This window comes from Idiotropiscis lumnitzeri, chromosome 14 (assembly GCF_059441095.1).
Source record: "Idiotropiscis lumnitzeri isolate Australia: NSW breed Sydney's pygmy pipehorse chromosome 14, RoL_Ilum_1.0, whole genome shotgun sequence".
Taxonomy (NCBI): Eukaryota; Metazoa; Chordata; class Actinopteri; order Syngnathiformes; family Syngnathidae; genus Idiotropiscis; species Idiotropiscis lumnitzeri.
Genome location: NC_142404.1, coordinates 18,074,324 through 18,086,459, shown reverse-complemented (window position 1 = coordinate 18,086,459; position 12,136 = coordinate 18,074,324). Strand labels below are relative to the sequence as shown.

Genomic DNA, 12,136 nt, shown 5'->3' with positions numbered 1-12,136 from the left:
AAACGGTGCAGCAATCCATTTAGACAGTCACATTCTTGAACCTCTCGTACTTTTGCAGATGTCACAGTACAGAACGGTGCATCCGTCTGCGCTTCACATACTGCCCCCAGGTGGCCACGGCGGGCAGTAGCTCAACGGCAATTCAACTGTTTCAGTGTGACGAAAAACGGTTGAATTCCTCCAAATTCCATTTCATGATGACATAACGCTTTCATTTGTGTACAATATTATAGTGTTACTTTTCTCGTACCAAAAGCTCAATGTTGTTATTTTTGGGAGAACAGATTAAAGGCAATTTGATTCATCTTAAAGAGGAAAGGTTATTTGCCATACGAGTGGTTTGAGTTCCGAGCACGGAACAGATTCCTCTTGCATCTCAGGCAAGGCTGTACGAGTTCACTCAACGGTAGGTAAGCTGCGACATTTTTCCATTTGCATCTCATTTTTATGAGCTGCTCAAAATACTTGCATGACACTGAAAAAAAAGAAAAAAATAGAAAATAGAATATTAAAGGACTTTTTTTTTTTTTTTGACGTTGTGGCTCTACTCTTAACCCTGCGGGAACGTACTCAGGTTTGACTTTTTATTTTTTTCTCATGTCTTTGTTTTCACCAGCTGTTATTTATCACCTACTTCAGGGATGAAAAAGCGAATTACAAAGATTATCCTGGCAGGAAACCAGTACTTAAACACAGAAACAGCAGAAGAAGAACTAAATCAAACGTTAAACATCGGAATGATTGTACAATTGCCTCTCTGGGATTCTTTACTGCAAAATTAAAAGCAACTTTTAGAGAATGCACAGCGGATTTTTTTTTTTTGTCTTTCAAAACAAAAAAGCGGATTTAATGTTTCAAAAAGTAAGGAGAAAAAAATACGGTAAGAAAATAGCAAAGGCTCATGAAATGACATTAATGTTGATTTGTTTTAGTTATCTGTCGTTGCCACGGCAACCCCGGCTCTACATTGGACCAGCAAGGACAGGTCAAGTCGATTGTTTACATTTTTGAAAGGAGATCTGCATTCATGTGTGTTGCGATCGCGGGAAAGCCTCCCCACAATCCAAGTCGACAAAACCACGGGAGGCCGAAATACAACAAAGCCGGTTGCAGCCACGTGCACGCATCGTCCCCGAGTGGTGCTCAAGCACCTACCTTTTTGTCACCAGCTCCACCAACGCGTTTTGAGTCCTTAGAAGACTACTTCATATGATCCCACCTATTATTTACTTGCACTTCATCAGAGGCACGTATAATGGCGGCAGGTGTGTGCTGACTTGAATTGAACCCAAATTGTTTCTGAATAGCCGCATGCCCATTCAAAAGACAGTTAATTTTATTCATCTTCATCTCGTTTTCATGTAAAAAAAAAAAAAAGTGCAAATTGAACAAGGGTGTGTAGACTTTTTTTGACTTCCCTTCCTCCCCTTATTTAATAGATGTTAAACAAAATGCTTTTTTCGTGATGGACGCTCTCTGTTTGGCTTGAGCACCCCCCATGCCCCCAACCTAGTGTGCACGTGCCTGGCTAGGTGTACAAACAGCACGAGTCGCTGACGAGTCGCCGTCTCTTTGTTGGAACTGGGCGCCTCGTCTCCGGTGGCGACGGAGAGTCGGTACGCGGCACGTGGGTGGCTAAACTTACACCGAGCGCCATGCGGCTAATTGGGACGGGGCATCTATTAGACGCATGGCCACCATTTGAGAAGCCGCAAGGTTTTGGCAATCTTTCTGTGACGCAAGTGAACGCATTCCCTATAGCGCAGCAAAGACTGTTTACGATTGTGCGTGACCTTTCCTTGCTCATTGTGCACCATTGATTGGCCGCCTCCTACAGTGTGAGGTTTCATTTGCACTTAATTAGTCTCATACGCCACACGTCAAAGTCATTAGCGCACTTTTTGCGAGCATACGCCCACACGATGCACAGGCTGGAGTCTTTTTCATTCAAGTAGTTGTCTCTGAAAATATCTGAGCAAATTAGACAAAGTGAAGTCATAACTGTTTATTTCTGTTTCGAACAGTGTTGAGATTTCCTGCTTGTTATTTCGTTGCTATAGAGGGAAATAAATCGGCTCAAGGTGGAACGGACGGAAAATTCTCAATGCTTTTGCAGAGCGATGATGTTAAAAACGGATTTGATATTTTGTAGTTGATGGAGACATGATGTTTTCTTAAAGATGAGCAGAATCCAGCGCACAAATCTTTCCAGATGCCTCATTTTTTAGATGTAAAGCGAGTTTAGCTCAAGCATCATGTTTGCGCTGTCAAGTATGCCACTAATGACACCCCCCCCCACCCCAATTTGTTTATCGAATTCCTGCCGCGGCCTTTCAGCTTCATCCCTGCAGCACTAAGCCGCATTCACAATGAAATCGTAAATCCAAGATGAGATTATTTTACAATGATAAAACCTCAACTGCTTTATTTGAACAACACACACACAGACAAAAAAATAAATAACATCAACAGCTAAGACCGACTGCCCCCCCGCAAGCTAAACGTCTTCACATTCAATTGCACAAAAATAAGGAGTGTGATTGCCCCAAAACCATTAAAAAAAAAACAATCAAATAGCCAGCAATGCACATAAGACAACTCAATTCCAACATCCGAAAAGATCCATAAATTAGCATCAAATAATCGATAATTACACCGTTTAACCAATGAGGCGTGCCTTTCCAATAAAGCGGGACAGCAAAGCATATAGGATGAAAACTATTTTGTTTCCAAGCCGACCTCGTGTGTTCTAATGGCTTTAACCACGCCCCCTTTCCTCATGTCAGCCAATCGCGTCTCGCCGCTGCCTTTGTTATTTAAATAATGGCCGCTTTACTTCCACTCTTGGTCTTCGCCCCTTCTCGCCTCATTTGTTCTCGGATCGTTGTTCTTCCACCGTGTCTTTTCTGACTTTTTTTTCTTTTTTTTTTACTTTAAGCAAATAAAAGAATCCGTCTTCTTCTTCGACCTTTTCCATGTATTGGAAGATTATTAGCTTTAGGACAACAAGAAACGACGCAACAGATTAATAACACGCTTGATGAATGTCCATCAAAAATCGAAGTGGCGTACCTTTGTCCGGAAAAATAATAAGAGCTTGTTTGGTGATCTCAATCGGGTGTTGTTTAAAAAAGTCCCAACCTTAAAACTGTCATTTTTTTGTATTGTTTGTTCTGTTTTTCTCGCACGTTTGGTGTTAAAAATCACTGCTTTCACCTCAAGTGCAAATTGCAGGAAGAGCTGTGAAAGGCAGTTGAAATCTGTGAGCATCAACAGAGTACAAAAAATAAAACGAAAATAATGTAAACATGAAAGAAAGACACTGTTTGCAAGACAGTAAAATTATAAAATAATCGTCGTACATTTGACTTTGACTTGAGAATTTGTACGATTCCTTTGAGAGTTAAAGTCGGCAAACTCCGAGTGGAAATCCTGACTTTGCCTCAATGTAGAACCTTGTCAAGTCCCGCTCGGCAACCTTATTCATAAACAAGCGACTCAAATGGGCGCGACAGCCCAAACCCGTTTGAGGCCCGAGAGCTTCATCCGTCTCTCGGCGAGGTCCATCACACGTAACTTTTGCGAGCACATTTACGAGCCGCCAGCAAGACATCAGGACGAATGCACGCCACGCAAGACGGCGGCATCGCTCTCGTCTTATCAAAAGGTGTCGCCAAACAAACTTTGATTACCGGGAGTACGGTTAATGAGTCTCGCCGTCCAATAGCGCGTGAGTGCACGTTATCAAATTGCAACACAAATTAACCACACAACGCGAGATTCAAACCGGAACTCGCCGCCGAGGGGATTGCGGGACTTGCTGCAGGCGCAAGGTAAGGAAGGCGGCTTTACTTTTCTTCCAATTCACCAACTCAAAAACATGAAAGCACTTTCAATTATTCATCTTTCCAGCTCACAAATATGGGAGACCTAAAAGCATCTTAAAGTGCAACGTCAGGCCTAGTCACGCGCTCGAAAAACGCCGACTCTTCGGATAGTCTGAGTCGGTCCAAAAGCGACGCACCGGACAGCAAACAAGGTGCACGCACGGTTGTTGTGCGAATGATGCCAGCACTCTGCCTTGTTTTATCATCCATCTAAGTGGGCTGGATTACAATTAGCTCTGGCAGGAAACGAAATGGCCACACACACACACACACACACACACCCCCACACACACGTCTCCCTTTTAGAGGATCAACGTGCACGCGCCTGTGGCGCACTCATTACTGCGTTTGGTCCGTGTGGAAAAAAAACATCTTTCAAATGCACGTGTCCTACGTTACAGCATTCTAATATGGATATTTAGTCTCTTTTTGAAAGTTGTCAATTAATCGGATTGAAGGTGGAATCCAAATGCAGATTTTCGTTCCTTTTTGAAAGGACAAATAAGAGTCAAGAGCGAATGTTTGTGGTTTGTTCTTTATGAGAAGCGCGACGCAGCATCATCAAATGAATCCGAATCAGTTTTTGGGGGGTGGGCGTGATGAATCCCTCCCTGTGTGCTGGCCAAGACGAGATGCGAGATGGCGGCCTGCGAGCCCTTCGGCCTGTGCCAGGTGGCAGCTGGGAGTGAGCGTCCCCCCCCGGCTCGCGTCATTCCGTCCCGTCGCCACTTCTCGTCTGCGATACTTTGATTTGGGAGTCGCGGTGACGTCACAGCTCGCCTCTCGAGGTGAATGATGAGAAGACCAAAAAGTAGCGTCGGGAATACGGCCATTTCAATTCCATTAATGAAACTATTGATTCCGAAATGATTCTCGTTGGGCAGGGGGGACGAAATAATACAAATTGCGTCTTCAAATGACGGACAAAAGTTTCAAGCGGCCTCACCAGCAAAGTATTGAGGAAGTGATGGCCGAAATCATCAGAAATCCGCAGTTCTTAACTGGATACGTGGAGAAAGAAAAACATCCGCGCAATGTTGGAAATGTAAAGTAAATATGTTGGTGTTGTTTTTCAACTTGCGGCTTCTGACACCGACAGATGTGTCAGAGCATAGCGAGAGCAGCGAATAATGCGAGGGCTTGTCCGGCGGGTTCTGCACCTTCACCCTTTCAAAGCGACTGACTGACAGACATTTCAAGCCGCGCGCATTTTGCCACTCTTTCACACACTTGTGATGTTTGTTTTATTCCGACTTGCCTTTTGAAAGAGCAGGCCTCACGGCGGGGGCTATCAGCATACTCCCCCCAAACAAAAAAAAAAAAAAAAAACACACCTTGATGGGCATGCATCCAAAGAATCAAATACGGTTTCATGGTATACGTTAAAAACAAAATAAATGAACACCTCGGCAGCCTGCATGGTAATTGCGACCTTTGCAGCCGAGCTGATTCATGCAAACGCTCGCAACGCGACTGCTTTTATTGGCCGGTGTATGTTCAAGCAGCTGGCTTTTGAGCGTGCGCCCAAGTTTGCCGACACCGCATGACATCAGCCGTACTTTTCCTTTTATGATGCATTGCAGCATATCCATCATCCAATAATGACCTCAATCTCACCCAACTCATTTTATTTTACCACTGCCCCTATGAGACCTATTCTCATTAGAATATCTGGCAATAAAGCAGTTGCGCTTTCCACCATTAATAATTTATATACTCCTTTTTTTTTTTTCATTTCTAGCCGCTCTTTCAGTATATGACCGAGACACTCTCTCGGAATTAACTCCAGTAATGCCAGGCTTCTCAGCGGGAAACTTATTGATTCATTAATCACATTTTCAATTAAGTATCACTTGGGGAAAAAAAGAAAATCTAATACGAGCCCCCTGGCACCCCCGGTGGGTCTTTCGAGGACATCGACACATCAGATGATTAGATTTGAAAATGGAAGCGGGCCTTTTTTTTTTTTCAATGGCTAATCAATGTCATGTGTCACTTTCCAGGCAATGGCGTTCGTAACATGAGACGATCTATTGCTGATTCGATTGTAGCGCATTAAACGGCAAGGTGATAATGAATCATACGCTGCCGCGGACGTTTGCGTTCATCCACGGCGACCCGATGGTTATCTGCCCCCCCCCACAAATATTTTCCAACAGACACCTGTAGATGGCAGCGCTTAAACGCTTTGTATTTGTGAAAAGCACCGATTTTGAGTCAAAGACAAAGATTGGGGGGTGAATCTCGGATTCCCACGTCGATTATGAGGGAGGCAAATTAGGCAAATGACACTCAAATAATTGAGTCAGTATATTTATATTAAGTATATATATTTGTAGTCATTTTAAGGAGGAAAAAATTAATATGTCAAATAAATGTAACTACTGCTTCAGATTAAAGAAGTCAGAATGTGTACATAACTATTATGCCTGCTGCTCTTTAATTATAAAATAAATCCTTTTAATTTGTCGTTTCAAGTAAAAACACATTACTCCGTCTAAAAACTATCAAACTGCCCGAGTGAATAAAGACAAAAATCATGAAACACAATTTAGTACATTTTTGTCGCGGTTGAGGGGGGCAGAATAACGATACAAGCAACGGAAAAAAAAAAGAAAAGTGTTTTTGGTGGTAAAACGCCAATGCAGATTTTAGTCTTGGACAACCGACAAAACAAAACACAGAATGTTTTCTCCTACTCATTTTTTTCAACATGGAAAAATACAGCTTGTATAGTTTTTTTTCTTTTTTAAGAGTTCCTGCTGCTTAAAGTCTGGAAAATATGGGAAGCAAAACGTCACCAAACTGCGCACACACCGGGCCTGCTGACAAATATGATATTTTAGACTTGTTGGTATAAAAAAAAAAAAAAAAAAGGGACGGTAGCGCCCCCTCTACAGAGGCTAAACTAATGGAGCCCTGTCCCCGCACGTTTGACCGAGGGCTACTTCAGTGACTTCACTCAGCAACTTTATCCCAGAGGAGTGAGTCCAACGGAGTCCCTAATGAGTGGAGGTGCGTGGCGGGCGGGAGGCGAGGGGGGGGGGCAGCTTGAGGCCATACATCACCTCTGCCCTGAGATTGATGACAGCAACACTTGGCTGACATCACTGAACGGATCTGTCAGCTCTTTGAATGTCTCTTCAGAGCGTGCGAAGACCTGACAGAAGGACGCAAACGCTGAGTCAGCCGTTACCTCAGACAACCTCGGAAAACCAGGAATGGCCACCAAAACGTCCAATGTGCTTTTCGGGGGTGTTGAGGCGTCCAACTAGAAGCAACATTGATGACGCGCATCCCAACTATTGCATCATCGCTATCTTCCGTGATATATCCGTGACACCACCAATCACTGTGAAAGTGGCACGTGCACAACACACAAGCATGCATCGCGACAAAGGAAAGCACCACAAAACGCGATATAACTCGGACAAGCGGGCGAACGCTCCAAACGTTGAGGTTGGCCTCCAGTGCTACATCTGCTCATTTTCCACGTTAGCAACCGTCGGAACGTTTCTGACGACTCGTGTGGTTTTCCAGCCAAAAACAAGCGGGAGGAGCAACGTTTAAAGAGCACCTGAGGCAGCGCCCGCTGGATGTCAGCAGCACAAACGCCAAAAACAATCGCAGTTGACGGGTTTGAAAATAAAATGATGCTGACTCATAATTTTGACATCACTTCTCTTTCCTTTCACGCGGACCTCCTCTTTGCGCTTTCTATTCACTCTGCTCTAACTGGAATCCACATGTGGGTTCTCCAACCACTGAACGAAGAGAGTCATGAGGTGGAGCCCTGAGGAACACCAACAGTGATGCCACCCGGTCGTAGCAGGATGTGAGGCTTTGGCCTGCTCTGTGTTGGTTTTGTGTTAATGTCTCCCAGAGAAATATGTAAAACAGAGAGGAAAAAAAAAGAGAAGGGCAACCTTTAAAGGTCAACAAAACACAGGAGTGCTCCGATGAAAGCAACACTCCAATTCATCTTGGCGAAGGTTGAAATTCTCGGTTTTACCTCGGCATTGGCGCTTTCTGGCATGCTCCTCATGTGCGGCCAAAAATCAAATGAAAGGAATAAAAAAATCATTCTTGTTTGAATGAGTTTTCAGTTGTACGGGGAATTTGCGCCACCTTGTGGATTTTTTTTAAAAATTATTTTTAGGAACAGTTGCAAATAAAGTTGATTAAAAAAATGTTTTTTCATTCCGTTTGATTAATAACGCAGAATGAATAGCGTTCTGAATTTCGTTACATTTTAATGTTAATAATGGTTTTAAGGAAAAATAAATATTCTAAAAATTTTTTTTTCAAACTGGATCATTTTTTATGTTAAAGATTCTAATGACCTTTATGGATATAAAGTATTTTCTTTGTCATGAACCGTCGATGCCACTTTGGAGAGCTTCATTACGTTGTTGCAATGCACCAGAGGGATCTGCGAGCTGAAGTGCCAGAGTGAGGCGGCCATTTTGCATTCACATCAAAATGAATAATATCAGAAATAGACTCTGAATGTCATCAAGAATGACTAGAATTTCATTATCGGGCCTAAAAATCATTCTTTCTAGCGTTTCGACACGTCTCGGATTTAACTTAATTCCCAGTATTAATTGACTATTGTTGCCGTAATTCCTTTACGACGTGCGTCATATTGTACATCAGTGTTCCACAGCATAATTACATTTTCAGAGGATATACTCTATTATGTTAACACGAAAAAAAAAAAAAAATATATATATATATATGAATGTCAGGTTTCCTGGTCTGTAAAGCCAATTATAACGAGTGGATTCATCTCAGGCAGCCGGAATGCAAAATGAGTGAATTCTTGATTCATGGGTGGCGTGCAAACGTGCGCTCCGAGACCTTCTGTGTTATTATCTCCCCAAATGAGTTGCGAGAGGAACCATTCCCGTCATCCTGCACGACAATCGGATCATCCTGAACGCCGTTTGCATTTCAAACAACCTTGAGCTGTGTTTTTTTTTTTCCCACCCCACCAAGTTCATTTCATTCACAGCCAAACAATTGCACCAATGAGCTCTCGGAATAGTTGAAATTGCATGCGGCAGGAACCACAAGCTCACCACTTGGCATTCAACATGACAATGCTGCTACCACAAAGCAAATTAATATCAGACTAATTAGGCTGACAAGCAGCTTTGGTGTTGCAAGCCGTTATCATTAGGCTCCATTTCGACACCACTCACCGGGCTGGCATTTCATCTCCGGGCCCATGCAGAGGGGGCGGGACAGCTTGGTTTTGTGGGAGGGCACCCCAAGAACCCCAAAAGCGAAAAATGCAGTTGGGTCGTTGATAAGAATCCTCATTTAAATATTGTCGTCGCGGCCCAAAGGAGACAACTGCATGGAATGTAATTCTTCACATTTGATTCCGCCGACACTAATAAATCTCAACACTCCGGTACTGACAAAAAATAAATAAATAAATAAATAAATCTCCAACAGCGTTTTGTGACATTTCAGAGAGGTGCTCTTATTTCCCTTCCTCTGTGCCGGAGCATCCTCGGGGAGGACAAGAAGGTTCGTCTTTTCATTTCACGCACAGTAAGAGAGGTAAATAGTCCTTTTATGTTGTTTTCTTTTTCCCTGGAAAATTATAAACACAAACACGCACACACAAAAAGGCACTTTTTTTTTTATCACCCTAGGTTTAAAGAGGAACTCAGGACAGCCATAAGTAGTCTTGACGTTGCTGGAAAATGGAAAAAAAAGTCGGAGAAATGTGACCTCCAGGCGAGAGTGCAGCAAAGGTCGTGACATCATTAACTCCAGCGCAGAAAGTTAAGTTTTCAAAAAAGATGGATTTCATTCTTTGTTTGTGGCAACTTTTTGGCTGTTTTTTTTTTTTGGTTCACTGAAAAATATTAATATCCAATTATCATCTCATCTTGGATTGATGCTGACCAATTTGCATTTGGCCTGGGCAATCAAAACGAATATGATCCATTTTCTTCTTCCACGTTCCAGGAATTTTGTATTTTTTTTAATCGTAACATCTTGTCCTCGCTGCTCGTCAAATTTAAATACTGCTGCCAAAAAGCCTTTGGAGTGTTCTGTATATTTTTGACTGGCTTGTCAACTTGATTCCGACACAACTCAAACCTCAAATCAGCGTTTGATGACATTCGCACCTGATTTTCTATCTTAGGATATTTTAGCCATTCAAATACTTTTGTCAAAATCTTTTGGTTGATGGGGTCTTTTTTTATTGGATGGCTGCACATCCCTAATATATATATGTATGCATAAAGTATCATATGATCTAAAGATTAGAAACCATCTTATTGCGATCGCGATTCAAATCCTGATGTCATAAATACTGACGGCTCGGTGAAGGTCCGTGCAGTTGGAGTTCTCTTCTACCACTCCGTCATCACTTTTCAAGATTCTTCCGATGGAATTTAATATCCAAATGAGCCTAAACTAGCCTGTCTTTTTCCTTCTTCGGCCACTGATCCGGAGAAACCCCGGTGAAATTTATTCTGGTAAAAGCACATACGTCAATCAAAATCGGGATGAGACGTTTGCTTCTTTTTCATGATTTACCTGCAGCCGTTCTGGATTTTCTTGTTTGTATTATTTTGAATGATGTCATCTATGAGTTTGTAGGATTCGAACTCCGATGCCACAAATGTTTCAACATCGACGACTCTTAAATTTCATTCCCAACAAACTGAATGTCCAAGTAATTCAAATTGCAGGACCAAATCAAACCTGCCGGTTTTCCTTCTCAATCTATTCAAAGCCCCCCCCCCCTCCAAATACAATTTATTCTCTGCATTAGACCGATAATTACGGAGAGGAGGCATGACGTTTTGATCCACATTGTACATTCCCACGGTGCAGATTAAGAGCAAAATCTTCAAGAGCGACAAACACAGCCTGGGGGGGGAGACGTTCACCTGCTGCACTGTATGATAGCACATGCAGGCCCCCCCCCACCCCTTCTCAAAAATCCGCCAGTAAATGTGCGACTATACCGCACAGTGCCATGCTGGACAAAAGAAAAGAAGTCAATGTCCAACTCTGCTCATCATCAAGCATGCACGGAACAATTGAAGCTTGCCGTTCACAAAGCGCGCGGCTGCCAAGTTGACAAGAACCCCCCGCCCCCTCCCATCGCCCGAACCCCCACCCCACCCACAGCTCGCGTCGGCCCGCTTGTCCCTTACCTTTGCGCTCATCCAGCACTGCCGACGGCTCGGTGCATGGAAATAATCCCGAGAAAAGGGCTAAGAAGGTGAGGAGAAAAAACTCGGACATGTTTTCGGAGAGCGGGCTTAGCAGGAGCCACGGCGCGTCTCCCCGGTCCCGGTGCTCGCTCCTGGCCCAGGTCCAGGTCCAGTCTCCCCCCTCCCTCCTCTCCGGGATCCGCCACCACCACTGCGCGCTTGTCAAGCGCCGTTATTCGGAGATGTCCAGAGGAACCGGTGCAGCGCGCCCCCCCGCTCCGCGACGCATGCACACGGCTCCGTGCGGCCGATGGCAGCAGGCAGCGCGGATGAGAGAGAGAGAGAAAGAGAGAGAGAGGAGCGAGATGGGATGGGATGGGATGGGAGGCGGATGGAGACGGAGAAGTAGCTCGATCCGCTCTTCCCGTCTTTTTTTTCCCTCCCCTCAGTGATGAGATGTCGTCAAGGTGGCGCAGCTCGTGTGAGAGTCATCACATTGGTCAGCCGGTGCCGGGTGCCAGTCTGCTTGGACTGGATCAGCCTCACAGGCAATGAATTTAAACTCGGGGAGGAGGAGGGGGCGGGGGGTGAAGGAGTGGGGGGGGGGTGGAGTCATTCTGCTCCCTCACTCTCTTGCAAGCAGACTTTCATTGCCTCATTCACTCAGCAGCTCAATCTCACCTCCTGGAGTGTACTTTTAAATGGGATTCATACGTAGTCAATAAATCTACATTAGAAGGAATGCAAATGACATTAAGCAAAAAAAAAAAAAAAACATTAACTCATTCACTGCTGTTGATGGGTATAGAAGCCCAAAAAGTACATTCCTTTGACCTGGGCTGGCAGTGAAACAGTTTTAATAAGGAAAAGAGCACTTATAATAAAAAATAAATAAATAAAAATACAAATTACACGTAATGTCAAGAATGAAAACTGTAATTTACGTTGGGACAACTTAAAAAAAAAACTCATGGCAACAGTGTTAGTTTGTACCCCAACGCAAGTGAGTTGTTTGCGCCAAATCAATTTTCTGAGTTGTTTTTACTTCAACTATCT

The 12,136-nt window shown here is 43.7% G+C and overlaps 1 protein-coding gene across 2 annotated transcripts in view; it reads right to left on the bottom strand.

Annotated features, from left to right (window-relative positions):
* LOC148323843 (low-density lipoprotein receptor-related protein 1B-like) overlaps nt 1-11,593 on the bottom strand; it is a 185,633-nt gene extending 174,040 nt beyond the window's left edge. For both annotated transcript variants that reach the window (XM_088315974.1, XM_088315976.1), the window contains exon 1: nt 11,081-11,593. In XM_088315974.1, coding sequence (XP_088172100.1) covers nt 11,081-11,171 — 91 coding nt within the window. In that variant the 5' untranslated portion in view covers nt 11,172-11,593. The remainder of the gene's footprint in view (nt 1-11,080) is intronic.
* Between the last annotated feature and the right edge of the window lie 543 nt (nt 11,594-12,136).